Source organism: Pongo abelii, chromosome 1, assembly GCF_028885655.2.
Source record: "Pongo abelii isolate AG06213 chromosome 1, NHGRI_mPonAbe1-v2.0_pri, whole genome shotgun sequence".
NCBI classification, from domain to species: domain Eukaryota; kingdom Metazoa; phylum Chordata; class Mammalia; order Primates; family Hominidae; genus Pongo; species Pongo abelii.
Window position 1 is genome coordinate 210,226,112 of NC_071985.2, and position 17,887 is coordinate 210,243,998.

The following is a 17,887-nucleotide window of genomic DNA, read 5'->3' on the forward strand; positions in this document are numbered from 1 at the left end:
AAAGAAGCATTTCTCCGATCGTTCCAAGGAATGATTATCTAGACAAAAATCCTCAGCAAAATGACGAGCCAAATCATCCTTAAATCGTGTGCTCACTAGAGGCGAAAATATGACCGAAAGAGGCCCGAACGCGTGGCTATGGGCGTGTCTGGGGCGAATGCCGGCCGCGGGGGTGCGAGGGAGGACTCGGGGGCTAAGCGCGGCCGGTGGCGGGACGCGAGCGCCATGGCGGAGCGGGGCCAGCGCTGACCGTAGGGGGCGGGGCTCCGGAGGCGGCCACGCGGCTCGAGGCCTAGATTTTCGGCCTCGCATCGGCGGCAGCCGAAGAGGGAGGAGCCTCGTCCACCCAGGACCCAGTGCCCCCAAGTCTCGCAGCCACCAAGGGCTTCCACCACAGACCCCTTTGTGTGCCTGCCCCCGCCCCGGAGGCGCCCCAGCCAGCGGCGCTGAGCACCCTCATTGGTTCAGCCGACAGCTTCATCGATTGGCTAGGGAGTCGCCCGGCGTCGTCCGTTTTGCCTCGATACTACTGGTCGTCTGAGCTGCCTGTCAGGCCGCCTCGCCAAGCGATTGCCCCGTAGCTCGGAGTCCCTGGAAGCAGTTCCGGGAAACCCCGCGTGCTGCCGGGATCGCGTCTCAGTCCATGAGTGGGGGGAGGGGGTGGCGCGCGCGCCATTTCTAGTCGTTTTCAAAGCGCCTCGCGCTGATTCTCACGGGCCAGGCCGCCGGCCCCCGCTCTGCCCTGGTGAGTCTCGCGCCGGCCCGTGGGGGGAGGGGCCGGGAGCCCCGATCCGACCCGACTCAGCCCGGGCTCCGTGCCTGGTCCCGTTTCGTTTGCGCTCCGAGGCCCCGGGGTGGGGGTGGGGACGGGCTGGGGGCGGCTTCGGTCTAGTCCGGCCGCGCGGCTGTGGGCCTAGCCCGGCCGAAACGCTTCTCGCCCTCGCTCTTCCTCCCCCTGCCCCTTCAGCCCGCGGTCCGGCCCGCCGGGCGCTCTCCGCGCGGCCTGCCGGGGCCGGCCGTGCTTTTCCCGCCTCCGCTCGCTGCTCCATGCGGCCGGACCCCGCGAAGGGCCTGAGGCGCCCGCGGCCCTGCCGCTTCTCCCCGCCGGAGCCGCTTCTCTCCTGCCGCGGCCGGCCTAGCCCGAGTGGGATGTGCTGATGATCCGGACGGGCCTGAGGGGATGGGGGTGGGGGGCGGAAGGCGGGGTGCAGATCCCGGGGTTATCTGAGCCGGGAGAAAAGTTTGGTGTGAGCATAAACCGAAAGGCCGATTTGTGTGGGAAGCCTCCCTCCCCTCCCACATTCTGCATGCCGCGGGCTGAGATTTGAAGGAAAAAATGACTACTAGAGGCCGTGGAACTTAGGCTCCAAGCGGCGCCTGAAATGGATAATTCTGAGACTGTCAGAGGCACACCAAATTGGAAAGGCGATCCTTTTTCTTATACGGTAGTGGCCGTATTGCCAAATTTTTTAAAAAGCCCAGGGCTTCTTGGAAGGTTCAGTCCTTTCACACTACCTGTTTGAGATTTTTGCAGTCCTCAAGTGGCTGAATTGATGTCTCATGAGTCAGTCGTAGGATGAGAGCTCGACACTCCTAAGCCATGAGATAACCGTTAGTCTCATTTCGTTGGTTCTTTTAAAGCCCGTCTCTTAATATGAAGAATTTGCACAGAGAGGTTCAGAAAAAGTCAGGGAGGAGTTAGTGCTGACATCCCGAATCTCCCAGCAGCCCTTTTAAATCTTTAAATGTCTCCTTTTTTTGCAAAAATGTTTAGATCAAATGACTCCAGTCACGTTAGTATATTTGCTGCATCCAGAAATATGGTTTGGCTGTGTGGCATTGTGTTGAATTGACATGAGTTTCAAATGGTCTCAAATGACATAAAAAGTCTTTTTAAAATGAGCACTTTGTATTTGGCTTGAAGAGAGAGGGCTTTCCTTGATCCGAAGGTTTTATTTTCTGGAATCTAATTATTTTACGGTTTTTTTGTTAAAATTTACAAACTTTTTTTGAAAATTTTAACCAATTTCAGTATCAACTTGTAGAGCCTTTGCAATGAAATGGTAGGCATAAATATTTCTGTCTTGTGCTTAATACACAACTTGTCTTTTTGCTTTACACATACTTAAAAACCCCACCTTAACAGATGTTCATTGAACTTTTCTGTTAAAAATTTGCCTCTTTTCTGTGACTAATAGTATTCCTAGGTGCAATGCTGTAAGGGTCTTGTGATACTGAGAACTTTTGAGTTCTGATGATCTTAAGGTAGTATGTGGGGATGGGGGAGCATGGGAAAACAGAACCTTATGTTCGCAAGGAGATTTTGGGTTTTAGGATGCATCTTTATAGAAATAGGTTGTGTTAATCAGTAAACGTATTCATCTCACACAATACAGTTTCTTGATCAAAAGTGTGACAGTTTCGAATGTTTCCGTTTTTGCTAGTTCATCAGAATTTGAAGCTTGCCTTGAGAAACATCCACCCAGAATTTAACCACAGTCTGCGTCTATTAAGGGCTATCGAGTCTTAATAGTGTTTTGTAATTGTGAGGAGTCATGTTTATCTCATTTTCAGAGTAACCCTTTGCATTTTCCTTTCTTCTTCCTACTCTCTATTACCTCCTTCCCCTCTTGGTCTTCCTCCCTCTTTCGTTAACTTCAACTAAGTATCAGTGGACTTTGAAATGAAAAGAAGTTGTTTTAAGCCAGAAAACTGCACCTGGTGCATTTGCACAATGTTCGATAAGCTGCCTGGAAGTGTGGTTATCTTATGTGTCTTAGTACTTTGTAGGAGACTTGTATTTTCTTTATAGATGTCTAGGTATCTTGAGTTTCATCAAGAAAAGTAGGCTTTTTCTTGAGATCCACCTTTATGTCTTTTATTTAGTATGTGTTGCAATGTCTTGTTCTGCTGCCTATTATCTTCATCACATTATAATTTCACCACAGACAAATGCACTTTAATTCCCTGTCTTTTGAGGCAGTATACAGACTGGCCTTGTATGGTTTATTGTTTACTCTCTCTCTTCAGGGAATCAGTCCATTTCAGCATTACATACAGGCTGAATGTACAAAATTATTTTTGATAGGTTAATCTGAGAAATCTGGCTGAAGTTTAGCCTAATTAGGTAACGTTTTTTTGAAATATTTGGAAGAAGTTGTCCATTCTTCAGTATGTTTTTACATCTTTATTTTACTGATATGAAAATTTCAACATGTACTTTTTTTTTTTTTTTTTTTTTTAAGAAGCAGCCTAAACTATAGCTCACTTAGTATTTTATTTGGACTGAAAACAATTGTTTCGCTTTTAAACTTGGTCATTTTTTCTTTTAAATCTGTGGGAATAGCGAATTAATCTTAGAACAAAAATTAATGTCAAGTTGTTTTTTTTTTGTTTTCGTTTTGTATTGTTAGGTGGAGAAAACCCAAACCACCAGCATGTTGAACTAGAGAAAACAGGGCACTTATTTCACACCGATACTGTATTTGAAGCAGAGCCAGGAAAATTTGAAAGTCCTTAAATCTTGATTAAGTGGTCTGTGGGTGTTCATTCTGTTTTTAAACCAAAACTTTTTAAAACTGTGTAAGACCCGAGAGCTGAGGGGCTTTTTAGTAAAGGATTTTGTAGTGATTTTGATCTTTTCACCAGGACAGAACAGCTGCTTTTGTTAATCAGCACTTCTACCTTCAGTAAATTAAAGACTTTATTTTACCCGGTGTACATGAAGTTCCTTAAAGATCTAATGCTTCCATGTACATTTTCTATGGTTTTACAGGATTATTATTGCCAATTTAGGTCAGATACATCACAGGAGGAATAAATTATTATTTTGATGGAGGTTATTAGCAGCATGTATACAAATTAGTTTAGATAAATCATGCATTGTCCTACAAACTAGTTATTTCTGGCTTAATGTAATATAGCTCCTGAATTTTTTCCAGCAGCATAATAAAATGGCTAATCAGGTGAATGGTAATGCGGTACAGTTAAAAGAAGAGGAAGAACCAATGGATACTTCCAGTGTAACTCACACAGAACACTACAAGACACTGATAGAGGCAGGCCTCCCACAGAAGGTGGCAGAAAGACTTGATGAAATATTTCAGACAGGTATAATATGCATTTCTTGTTTCTGACTGGTTATGAAAGTGAGGGCAAACCACTTTGAATTTTATAGATTTTTAAGGTTAAATAATACTTATTGTTTCTGATCTGTAGAGCTGAATGTTTGTTACTTTCCCTTCATTGAAGGCATGTTGGGTTTGACTTTGATACTCTTATTTCATTATTTTGAAGCCTTCTTAGTGTTGAATATGCAGTCTTAGTTGTTTCAGAACAGCACATCGATTTGTCTTAGATTTACCACCCATTAAAATGTATGTTTCTGCATACCAAATTTTACATTTTTTTCTTAATCGAAATCAGTCATCATTTTGCTTTTGCTTTTCTACTTTTACCTTCTTAAAGTGATTGTTAAATCAGCTTAGGTCTGATTAGGTGGCATAATAAGAGGATAGACTGTATCGTCTGAAACCATAATGTGTCAGACTCCTTGAGAGTTTGTGGCTTGTCTAGTTTCTAATAGAAATCCACATCTCTCCGTAATTTGGAAGTGTTTGGTTTGTAACAGCTGCTTTTTTTTTTTTTTTTTTTTTTTTTAAATCCAGAAGTGCCATGGTTAAGTGCTTAAGCAAATTTGAACATCTTAATATAGTTGGTTGTAAGTGGTTTGAAGTTTTAAAGAGGGAGAGAAATATTTACCCTTAGGGAGCGTTGTTCATAAATCAATGTGTCCTCCTCCTTTGGGGACATAGATGGAAACTTTCTTCCTCTGTGTTGTGTGTGCCTATTCAGATTCTGAGAGAGAATTGAATTGTCTCACTCACAAATGTGTCTTAAGTACAGTAGTAACAAATAGCTGTTTTTTTTGTCCTTAAAAAATTTTTAAATCTGGGAAGCTTAGCATAATTTTAGACATTAAAATGACTTATAAAAATGACTCCTGGGTCATGGTTGCATTTGAAAATCAGTCCTCAGGAACTTTCTGTGACATTCTGCCATAGAGAATTGGCAGTGATCTGCTTAGAGATGCTCTCTTGTAGAGTGTTTTGTTATCGATAAAAGGCTGATGGTTTGGGCGTAGGCTTGGTTTGACAAAATGGATTGATGGGTGTCCTGAGTTGTGGCTTTGGGTGGTGGTATGGAATGTTCAAGTGAGGCAGCTCCAGTTATTTGCACATGCTCATTTCGAGCTTTTGAGACAAATCATGGCAACTTTTTTAAAAAGTAACTTTGGAAGTGGCATTACATTTATTTAAAATTTACTATATGGAATAAAGTTCTTTTTGGCTTTATCAAAATGGAGTCACTTTTCATGTTCATATGAACTTGGGGGTTTTAATCTACGAACTACTTCCATTTTACGTTGGATCAATTCTGAAATATATTCCATATATAAATATGACACAAACTGAACAGACTTAAGAAATTATATTTTAAACTTAGTAGATGTTCTGTGTGCAGTTGAATATACTACATATATGAAATGCAGTGTATATATTTTCTGTCAAGTTTACTTGTAAGACCATAAAGTCTTTATTGCCATTTGAAAAAGATTGTCATTCTTGACAGTCAGTGTGAATGCCACAGCATCTTTTAAATCTCAGCTTGTCACTTCAGAAAAACAAGGAATGCCTTATAAAGTATGACTTTCAGAATTGATTAATCAAGCTGCACTTGCATTTGTAGAAGTTTAAAATTATGCCTTTCCACATTCTGACTGCAGCAAAGTGGATGCTCAGATAAACAAATGCATTTCAGTTTATCTTTGGTGTTCAGGAGGGAAAGCCTTTTGACACTTTTTGGAGAGTGGAAAGAATTACTTAGTAAAATTTGTTTTCAGATTTTCCTCCACCTCTTACATGGTTAGTATCAACTGTAACCGTCTGTAATTTGAAGGTTTATCCTTGGAAAACACAGTGTATTCTTATCACTCTAATATAAACCAAAATTTGTTATATTAATGCATAATCTGTAATACAGTATGTACGTCAGATTTAACTTTCAAGACTTATACCTTTGGGGAAGTGGGAAATGGATGTTAGGATTTGGCGGGGGAGGTTTGTGGATATGGAGATTGAAATTCATGTTTTTGGTTGTTGACATTTTATCTTTATTTTCATATTTGTCCTGGACCTTTCTATGTAGTATTTGGATAGCTGCGTATATGCATATAGTTAAATAAAAATATAGTTTGTTAGTGATCATATTGGATGTAACAGTTCTTGATTAAACATCAGTAGAGCTTAGATTACCCCTTTTGTTGCAATAACGTTACCCCTTTCAATTTAATTTTTAGGATTGGTAGCTTATGTCGATCTTGATGAAAGAGCAATTGATGCTCTCAGGGAATTTAATGAAGAAGGAGCTCTGTCTGTACTACAGCAGTTCAAGGAAAGTGATTTATCACATGTTCAGGTAAGGTCATTACTCAGAAATGCCTTTGAACAATTAGTGATCTGAAATTATTTTACTATTACTTTTTTTCCTGTGGAGAAGTGGTATTTTTTGTTTGCGACTACCTCTTCTTTTAAAAAATTAGTTTAAAGGAAAAAAAGATCTGCTTGTGGCAGAGTTTCAGAAGCCCAAGTATAAAGCAAAAGTTTCCTCCCACCCCCTTGTGCAGTAAGTTATTTTAAAAACTTAAAATTAAAGCCAAGTTTTGATGGTTGTTACTATAGGTTTTTACATGTTACTCAGCTTTTTAACATTTGGGGGTTATTTGATCCTGTTTTATTATCTTGGAGGAAAATGTAGGTGGGAGGAATAGTTTCCGACATCTGGCAAAGACAGTCTAGATGCAGTCACATATCAACAAGTGGAAGACTGTGTTTTCCCAGGGTAGAAGGTAAGCTCCCTGAGGTCTATACTGCCTTACTGCTGTCTGCTCCAGTCTCTGGCACATAGTAAGCACTCAGCAAATACTTGTTGAATGAATCAGTAAATCCTGGTTTTCTGAAATTTAAATTTAATTATGTATCTGACCCTTCAGATATTTTTGGTGATTGTTTTTATTGAATTAATTGTCTGTTGTAGAACAAAAGTGCATTTTTATGTGGAGTTATGAAGACCTACAGGCAGAGAGAGAAACAGGGGAGCAAGGTGCAAGAGTCCACAAAGGGACCTGATGAAGCGAAGATCAAGGTAAAACTTGACTTGGGTAGTTGTAATGAAATTGCATTTAATGATGAGGTCAAATGCCTCTTTCCATGTTTCCTAGAAAGTTTCACTTTTTTTTTTTTTTTTGAGATGGAGTCTTGCTCTGTCTCCCAGGCTGGAGTAGTCGTGCAGTCTTGGCTCACTGCAAGCGCCACCTCCCAAGTTCACGCCATTCTCCTGCCTCAGCCTCCCAAGTAGCTGGGATTACAGCCATGCACCACCACACCCAGCTAACTTTTTGTATTTTTAGGAAAGACAGGGTTTCACTATGTTGGCCAGATTGGTCTCGATCTCCTGACCTTGTGATCCGCCCACCTCGGCCTTCAAAGTGCTGGGATTACAGACGTGAGCCACCATGCCTGGCCGAAAGTTTCACTTTTCAAAACTAGTGTTTAGAAATGAAATAATTTAGAGGAATTACATAAGAAGGATAATTTTGGGGATCGACACTCAATTGCATGTTTAATGAAAAGCCCTAATTCATACTCTTCCTCATTCACTCTTTTGTGGCCATGAATGACGTATATTTATTGATGCTTCGCTGGTAGTTTCTTGGATTGATCCAGTAATGTCTCTTGGTTCAGTTATTTTCCAGCCACTTTGTTTCTTTTCTCTTGATAAAAAGGTTATAACTTGATAAAAAGTTGTTATAACTGCTTTCCTCCTTTTGAATGTTCAGTTACCTCAGTTTCTTTATTTGTAAAATGGGAATAGTAATAGTGACTACCTTACAGAGTTATTGTAAGGAATAAATTAATTAACATATATAAAGCACTTAGAATAATGCCTGGAATGTAGCAAGAACTATATAACCATGAACCATTATTATTATTACCATTTTATCACTTAGATAAACAGCTTTGAAAGGTAAATATACAGCTTTTAATGAAAGACCAGTGAACCTAATTCCTTAGTTAAATGGATACTCGTGTCTTGCTATAGTGGTATACTTTTTTTTTTTTTTTTTTTGAGACAGTCTCACTCTGTGGCCCAGGCTGGAGTGCAATAGCGCCATCTCAGCTCACTTCAACCTCTGTCTCCTGGGTTCAAGCGATTCTCCTGCCTCAGCCTTCTGGGTAGCTGGGACTACAGGCATGCGCCACCACACCCAGCTAATTTTTTTTTTTTTTTTTTTTTTTTTCCTGAGACGGAGTCTCCCTCTGTCACCCAGGCTGGAGTGCAGTGGCGCGATCTCGGCTCACTGCAAGCTCCACCTCCTGGGTTCACGCCATTCTCCTGCCTCAGCCTCCCGAGCAGCTGGGACCACAGGCGCCTGACACCACGCCCGGCTAATTTTTTTTTGCTTGTATTTTTAGTAGAGACAGGGTTTCACTGTGTTAGCCAGGATGGTCTCAATATCCTGACCTCGTGATCCATATGCCTTGGCCTCCCAAAGTGCTGGGATTACAGGTGTGAGCCACCGTGTCCGGCTGCTAATTTTTTTTTATTTTTTCGTAGAGTCGGGGTTTTCACCATGTTAGCCAGGCTGGTCTCGAACTCCTGACCTTGGGGGATCTGCCCACCTCACCCTCCCAAAGTGCTGGGATTACAGGTGTGAGCCACCATATCCAGCCTGTAATAGACTTTTTAATTAGAAATAGTTATTTTATGTTGAAGTTATTTCTATTATTATTACATTGTAATATGTAATGAAATAATTATACAACTCACCATAATGTAGAATCAATGGGATCCCTGAGCTTGTTTTCCTGCAACTAGATGGTCCCATCTGGGCATACTGGTAGATAGTGACAGATCTTCAAGCATTAGATTCTCATAAGGAGCATGCAACCTAGATCCCTTGTATGTGCACTTCACAATAGGGTTCACACTCCTGTGAGAATCTAATGCGGCTGCTGATCTGACAGGAGGTGGAGCTCACAGCTCAGGCAGTAATGCCAGTGATAGGGAGGATGAGGGGTGGCTGTAAATACAGATGAAGCGTTGTTCTCACTTGCCTGCTACTCATCTCCTGCTATGCAGCCTGGTTCCTAACAGGCCATGGACCAGTACGGGTGTAGGGACCCCTGTTTTATATTACATTTATGGCTCTGTTTCAGTCAAAGGTGAGAATGGAAGGCCGAAGGCATGCATCCCTGTGAAATCCTAGTGTTCACTGAACTTGATGATATTTAAAGTCTCTTATTGTTCTGACATTGTGTAATGTTAAAAACCTGGCTGGGCGCGGTGGCTCACGCCTGTAATCCCAGCACTTTGGGAGGCTGAGGTGGGTGGATCACGAGGTCAGGAGATTGAGACCCTCCTGGCTAACAATGGTGAAGCCCCGTCTCTACTAAAAATACAAAAAATTAGCCGGGTGTGGTGGCAGGCACCTGTAGTCCCAGCTACTTGGGAGGCTGAGGCAGGAGAATGGCGTGAACCCGGGAGGCGGAGCTTGCAGTGAGCCAGGATCGCACCACTGCACTCCAGCCTGGGCGACAGAGTGAGACTCCGTCTCAAAAAAAAAAAAAAAAGCCTGAAGTGTAAATTTCTCTTTTCTAGGTAGATTGTGTTTCTTTGTTTACCATTGTATCTTTTCTTCTGTAGGCTCTTTATATAAATGTTGCCTCAATTATAACATAAATTCCTGAGAGCAAGGAGATTATCTTCTTTTCTATGATTGCTCTTAATACCTAATAGAATGTAAGGAAGGTTGATAATCGGGAAACACAAGATTTTACTTATTTTTCGAAACCTGACTATACTCATTTGGTAATTGCCAAATATTTTTAGTCTGTACTGTATGATTCTTGTCTGATTGTCTGATTCTTGTGGAGCTTATGATATGGCAGGAGTACAAAACAGAAGGATCAAACAAAATCAAGCTTAAATTATGGAACTTTAAGTACACTAGAGGCCGGGCGTGGTGGCTCACGCCTGTAATCCCAGCACTTTGGGAGGCCAAGTCAGGTGGATCACAAGGTCAGAAGATTGAGATCATCCTGGCTAACACGGTGAAACCCCGTCTCTACTAAAAATACAAAAAAAAAAAATTAGCTGGGCGTGGTGGCGGGCACCTGTAGTCCCAGCTACTCGGGAGGCTGAGGCAGGAAAAGGGCGTGAACCTGGGAGGCGGGGCTTGCAGTGAGCCGAGATCACGCTACTGCAATCCAGCCTGGGCGACAGAGCGAGACTCCGTCTCAAAAAGGAAAAAAAGGTACACTAGAAAGACGGTGGGGGCCCAGCACAGTGGCTCACGCCTGTACTCCTAGCACTTTGGGAGGCCAAGACAGGCGGATCTCATGAGGCTAGGAATTCCTGACCAGCCTGGCCAACGTGGTGAAACCCCATCTCTACTAAAAATACAAAAATTAGCTGGGCGTGGTGGCACATGCCTGTAATCCCAGCTACTTGGGAGGCTAAGACAGGAGAATCGCTTAGACCCGGGCGGCAGAGGTTGCAGTGAGCTGAGACGATGCCACTGCACTCCAGCCTGGGCAACAGAGCAAGACTCCATCTCAAAAACAAGAAGAAAAGACAGTAGGGAGAAATGGATGTGAGTAATAGTGAATGAGAGAAGCTGCATGAAGGAGGTAAGACTTGTGCTAATTTTTTTAAGGATAGAGAACATTTTATTTGAGAAGACTCACCGGTAGAAACATGTATGGGGAACTAGTGTGAATTTTGACTTTTTTTTTTTTTTTACCTAACCATAAAAATATATCTCCTAGGAAGTTGGAGTCCTTTTTGGAAAAGATTAATACACTGATGCTTGTGTGTGAGATTCAGTATTCAAGTATAAAGAGATGTATAATTATCTCTAGGCCTTGCTTGAGAGAACTGGTTATACTCTGGATGTAACCACAGGACAGAGGAAGTATGGTGGTCCTCCACCAGACAGTGTGTACTCTGGCGTGCAACCTGGAATTGGAACGGAGGTAAGTGTTCTTTAGCAGTTTACCAAGATCTTTCCAGTTTGGAAAGTGTTTTATCTACTATGCAGATACTGTACAGACGGGGGAAAATTTTTGATCCCTTTCAAAGTGTAGCTGTTGTTAGTTTTTAGATATCCATGTGTATTTTGCTGCCATCATGAGGATGGATAATCTTGTGACTGGTAGATACCCAAACACTTTATATAGGAATATAATATAGAGTTCTTGGAACAGGTTGCTAAAACCATGCTACTAGCAACACACCATTTTAGATACTTGGAGTAAAGTTATTTGAAAGACGCAATTGCTTTATTCTGTTTTTTTTTCCCCTCCCCTGAGATGGAGTTTCGCTCTTGTTGTCCAGGCTGGAGTGCAGTGACGCGGTCTCGGCAAACTGCAACCTCGGCCTCCTGGGTTCAAGTGATTCTCCTGCCTCAGCCTCCCGAGTAGCTGGGATTACAGGTGCGTGCCACCACACCTGGCTAATTTTGTATTTTTAGTAGAGATGGGGTTTCACCGTGTTGGTCAGGCTGGTCTCGAACTCCTGACCTCAAGTTATCCACCCACCTTGGCCTCCCAAAGTGCTGGGATTACCGGCGTTAGCCTCCACACCCGGCTGCTTTATTTTGGTTTTTGCTTTTTGGGGATTGTTTTGTTTTGTTTCTGTAGAGACCAGGTCTCACTGTGTTGCCCAGGCCAGTCTTGAACTGCTGGCCTTGGCTTCCCAAAGTGCTGAGATTACAGGCGTGAGCCACCGTGCCCAACCAAGTTTTTTTGGTTTTGTTTTGTCTTTTTTTGGTTTTGTTTTGTTTTTTGTTCTTTTGAGATGGAATTTTTGCTCTTGTTGCCTAGGCTGGAGTGCAATGGTGCAATCTTGGCTGGCTGCAACCTCTGCCTCCCAGGTTCAAGCGATTCTCCTGCCTCAGCCTCCCAAGTAGCTGGGATTACTGGCATGCACCACAACACCTGGCTAATTTTTTGTATTTACTAAAGTCAGGATTTCACCATGTTGGTCAGGCTGGTCTTGAACTCATGACCTCGGGTGATCCACCTGCCTTGACCTCCCAAAGTGCTGGGATTACAGGAGTGAGCCACCGCGCCCAGCCAAGTTTTTTTTTTTTTTTTAATGTCAATAATTTAGAACTGTGCTTGTCCTCTCCCTTGCCTCACCTGTCACTCAGAAGGGACTTAATATTTACAGAGAGATATTATTGATGGGCGTGGATTGCATAAGGGAAGGATGTGGAATCAGATAAAAGATTGAGTATGTTAGTCCATACTTGAACAAAGAAGCAATTCTTTCCCCATCTGTCTTCATAAAGCTTTTTCCATTTGCCTTATTGCTAGCCTGTTCTATTCCTTCTCTTCTCCTCCCCTCTCCCCTCTCCCCTCTCCGCTCTCCCCTCTCCGCTCTGCACTCTTTCCATTCAGCGTCTCGCTCTGTCGCCCAGGCTGGAGTGCAGTGGTGCGATCTCAGCCCACTGCAACCTTTGCCTCCCAGGTTCAAGCGATTCTCCTGCCTTAACCTCCCGAGTAGCTGGGACTACATATGCCTGCCACCACTTTTTCTATTTTTAGTGGAAACGGGGTTGCGCCAAGTTGGCCAGGCGGGTCACGAACTCCTGCTAATCCTTCAAATGGAGAAAACTATGTGCTGAAAAGTAACCTGTTATACCAGGGACCTTTTTTTTTTTTTTTTTTTTTAAAGAAACGGTTTCACTGTCACCCAGACTGGAGTGCAGTGGTGTGATCATAGCACACAGCAGCCTCAGACTCCTCCTGGCTCAAGCAGCCCTCCTGCCTCAGCCTCCCCAGTAGCTGGGACTATGGACTCATGCCACCAAGCCCAGCTATTTTGTGTTTTGCTCTTGTTGCCCAGGTTGGAGTGTAATGGTGCAATTTTGTCTCACTGCAACCTCTGCCTCCCGGGTTCAAGGGATTCTCCTACGTCAGCCTCAGTAGCTGGGATTACAGGCATCTGCCACCATGCCTGGCTAATTTTGTACTTTTAGTATTTTTAGTAGAGGAGGGGTTTCTCCATGTTGGTCAGGCTGGTCTTGAACTCCTGACATCAGGTAATCTGCCTGCCTCAGCCTCCGAAAGTGAAGCCCAGCTATTTTTTGTCTTTTTTAAAAATTTTTTGTGGAGATGGAGTCTCCTTGTGTTGCCCAGCTGGTCTCCAACTCATGGGCTGAAGTGATCTTCCCACCTTGGTCTCCCAAAGTGCTGGGATTACAGGCTGAGTCACCATGTCTGGCCTAATAAACTTGGAGATAACCAATTTGAAACAAATAGTTGATATGTTAATTGTAAAACACATATACATTCTCTTAGATTGCATTGTTCCTTTAGGAGAAAGATGCATTCTTCTGTATGTTAAATGTTGTTATATACAGCAGTTATGATTCCAGCAAAATCCCTATATGTGATCACTAGGCTAAAACCACTCCTGTCAAGCAATCACTTTCAGCAAAGTCCTAATGTAAAGTTTCAGATTTCTCTCATAAAGTTAGATTTCATGAGATTGTGCAAGTATTTGTTGACAAAATTTTGAAAACTCAGGAAAAATAGGTTTTTAATGTGTTGCTAGTAGATATAATAAATTGGTTTTAATTGTTATGATTTTTGATGTTGTGAGGTTTGGATTTTGTTCTTTTATATTTTCTTTCAGTCATCATTAAACATTTTTAGGTCTTGATTGAGGAGGTTGAAGTTAGAGTCAGTGCCTGAGACTGTGCAGTATTAAAATTGTAAGAGGACTATGATATCTCATTTTTGGGTAAAATCTGTAAATTAACCCATTAGATGAGCACTCATTAACAGACATTGTTGCTAAGTATTGTTCTGAGATGGGAAATATGCAAGGATCATAGGTAGTAATTTTGAAATATATTTTTTAGTGTGTCTAAGCTCTCAGACCTACTCTAGTTGTAGTATTTTTGTATTCTTCAGCTAGTATTGTTAAGCTGCTTTGGGAAGCAAGTTCTGTTTTTGTTTTTGTTTTTTTGAGATGGAGTCTCACTCTGTCGCCCAGGCTGGAGTGTAATGGCATGATCTTGGCTCACTGTAACCTCCGCCTCCCAGGTTCAAGCGATCCTCCTGCCTGAGCCTCCCAAGTAGCTGGGACTACAAGTATGCACCACCATGCTCAGCTAATTTTTGTATTTTTAGTAGAGATGGGGTTTCACCATGTTGGCCAGGCTGGTCTCAAACTCTTGACCTCGTGATCCACCCACCTCGGCCTCCCAAAGTGCTAGGATTACAGGCGTGAGCCACCTCGCCTGGCCAAGTTCTGTTTTTATTTGTTTCCATTAATGTAAGCAGTATTCATGGAGGTCATGACTGTATCTAATAAATTCTTATCTGTTTGCAGAGCATACCACTGATGTTTTGCAGAGTAATGAAAAGAAATGGTAGATTGAGATCTCATTCTTTGGTTTATGCATGGTGGTGTCACAGAACCCCAGTGTATTTAACAGAGACCTAAAGTATATGACTTTTTGGCACCTGAATTGTATTATGTATGAGAAACTGATATATTTGCAAGATAGCAAATGTAAGTAGGAGCTAGATATGTAAGAATCCTAATAGATACCCAAAAGACTCTGTTGGCTGGATGTGGTGCTCATGCTTGTAATCCTAGCATTTCAGGAGGCTGAGGCAGGAGAATCATTTGAACCCAGGTGTTTGAGACCATCCTGTCTAACATAAGGAGACCCTGTCTCTATAAAAAATAAAAAATTAGCCGGGCATGGTGGCATGCGCACAGCTATGGCCCTAGCTACTTGGGAGGCTGAGGTGGAAAGATCAGTTGAGTCTGGAGGTCACTACAGTGAGCTGTTATTGTGCCACTGTATTCCAGCCTGGGTGACGGAGCAAGTACCTTGTCTCGAAAAAAGAAAAGACTGTTGAATGACTTGGTTACTTCCTTTATTACTGTTGAAGTACTTGATGGATAAATTGTAGACAGCTAAAACTTTTTCTGGGTCTTCATGGCCAGTGAGTGAAGAAAGAAGTGTTGTTATGGTATTCACTAGATTCTGTTGGTTCTGAAAAGGGAGGAGGGTTACCTGAAGATGACTGGGTGCTTAGTCTGAAAGGGCTCACATGGATCCAGAATGACTCAGAGACTAAAAAGTTAATAAAAGGAAAGTATTCCTATTTCATTTTAGTTAATTAAAAATTGAGCTTAAAAACTTTAAAAGGAACAGTGCTGAATTAGTTTTTGAAAACTTTAGCCTTTTGATTTCTTTTTAAGTCCTAAGTTAAATTGATCTTGAAATGAAGATATTTCCTGTTTCTTAGATAAACCAGTGTTTTCGATTTGTGGTCTGTTTCTTCATGGACTCATGTGACTATAGTATTGGGGACTTTATTGGCCACAGATTTGTTGATGTTTCTTGTATATTTATTTATTTATAAAAACAAGGTCTCACTCTTGTCCAGGCTGGAGTACAGTGGCACAATCGTAGCTCACTGCAACCTCAAACTCCTGGGCTTAGGGGAACCTCCTGCCTTAGCTTCCCAAGTAACTGGGATTACAGGTACATGGCACCACACTGAGCCAATTTTTAAAAATTTTTATAGAGGCATGGTCTCGCTTTGTTGCTCAGGCTGGTCTCAAACTCCTGGGCTCAAGCAGTCCTCCTGCCTTGGCCTCCTCAAGCGTTGGGTTTACAAGTGTGAGTCACCATGCCCAACCCACACGAGGAAGTTGAGACTCATTGCTTAAGAAACTTGGCCAGGTGCAGTGGCTCACGCCTGTAATCTCAAAACTTTGGAAGGCTGAGGCTGGCAGATCACTTGAGGTCAGGAGTTCGAGACCAGCCTGGCCAACATGTTGAAACCCCATCTCTTCTAAAAATACAAAAATTAGCCAGGCGTGGTGGCACATGCCTGTAATTCCAGCTACTCAGGAAGCCAACACAGGAGAATTGCTTGAATCCGGGAGGCGGAGGTTGCAGTAAGTCGAGATAGCGCCACTGCACTCCAGCCTGGGCGACAGAGCGAGACTCCATCTCAAAAACAACAACAACAACAAAAAACGAAACTTGCTGAAGGTAACTAAAATGTAGATTTGAATCCAGTATAACCAAAAAGTCCCTGTTGCTCACATTCTTACCACCTTCATAGCTATCACCCTACTATACCAAGCTACTTTGATCTCTTTCCCAGATTGCCCTGTTCACCTGACTAGTCAGCCTGTTTCTCCATACAATCCATTTTCTACCCAATTGCTGAAATGTACCTTTTAGAACATAAGTCATACCCAGTCATTTTTCTGCTCTAAACTCTGTGATGGCTTCCCAACACATCTGGGAGCAGAAATGCCTAACCATGGTTTAACTTACTCTGGCCCCATTCTCTGTTTTCCCACCACTGTCACTTTCATTCTAGCCATTGGCCTGTGTGCTGTTCTTCACGTATGTCGAGTGTACTCCTATCTCACATCTCATGGCCTTTTGTACTTGTTCTCATCTTGGAATGCTCTTTCTTCAGATTTCTTTTTTCTTTTCTTTTCTTTTTTTTTTTTTGAGAGAGAGTCTTGCTGTGTTTCTCAGGCTGGTCTAGAACTCCTGGCTGGCCTCAAGTGATACTTCTGCCTTGGCCTCCCAAAATGCTGGGATTATAGGCATGAGACACTGCCCCCTCGCCTTCCTCAGATTTTTACTTTTTTCTTACATCTCAGCTCAAATTTACCCCTGTAGGGAAGCCCTCCTAGTGAAAACTCAGCCCCATCATTTATCCCCTTTTTCTGTTTTTTCCTTCTTCTTAACATTTAATACCTCTTAAAATCATATAATCACTATTTATGTATTTAAGACAGAGTCTCACTCTTTTGCCTAGGCTGGAACGCAGTGGCTTGATCTCCACTCACTGCAACCTCCACGTTCCTGGTTCAAGTGATTGTTCTGCCTAAGCCTCCAGAGTAGCTGGGATTACAGGCTTGTGCCACTATGCCTGACTAATTTTTTGTATTTTTAGTTACAGACAGGGTTTCACCATATTGGCCAGGTGGGTCTCAAACTCCTGACTTAAAGTGATCTGCCCACCTTGGCCTCCCAAAGTGCTAGGATTGCACACGTGAGCCACTGTGCATGACCCATATTGTTTACTTTCTTAATTTTTGTCTGTCTCTCTCAGTAGAATATAAACTTCATGAATGCCTAGACCTTGTCTGTGGTAGTCACTATATTTCTAGAATCTAGAAAAATATATGGCACATGAGTCCAAGGTGTATCTAATCACTTGTCTCATGAAAGATTTGTATTATACAAGTTTTGAGTAGGGTGGGAGCCATGCGTTGGTATAGGCTAGGCATTTACGTGGAGCAACTTCAAGCAGATACTTTAAAGATTAATTGGATATGGGTGGTAATGGGAGGAAGTGAAAACATCTGAGATGTCTGTTTATGGAAGTAGTTCCTCAGTCACCTGGAGGTGGGGGCTAGGAGGGGAGAGAAACAGAAATTATAGTCTTCTAAAGGTAGACGGGGGCAATCAGAGGAGCCAGTTGACAAGGCTGGGTTTTAATCATTTTGATTTTTAGAAAAAATCATTTGTTAGAAACATGTCTTCATCATAGATTTCAAAGTACAAAGATGAGATTGATATTCTGAATACTTAAGGGAAGAAAAGTTTTTGACAGTAGTAGTTGCATCCCCAGTGTTAATACTTGTAGAGAAGGCAAGGATGATGAGAACTGAGGGGGAAAAATACTTTTTTTTTCTTCCTGAGACAGTTTCATTCTTGTCACCCAGGCTGGGGTGCAATGGCGCGATCTCAGCTTGCTGC

General features: G+C 42.5%; 1 protein-coding gene across 1 annotated transcript in view; it reads left to right on the top strand.

Moving 5' to 3' along the window:
- Window positions 1–649: 649 nt before the first annotated feature.
- Window positions 650–17,887, top strand: part of HNRNPR (heterogeneous nuclear ribonucleoprotein R) — a gene marked incomplete at its 5' end in the record, with an annotated part of 34,214 nt that continues 16,976 nt past the window's right edge. Inside the window, 5 exon segments of the mRNA NM_001133159.1 lie at window positions 650–745; window positions 3,945–4,110; window positions 6,359–6,477; window positions 7,096–7,203; window positions 10,983–11,096. Coding sequence (NP_001126631.1) covers window positions 3,954–4,110; window positions 6,359–6,477; window positions 7,096–7,203; window positions 10,983–11,096 — 498 coding nt within the window.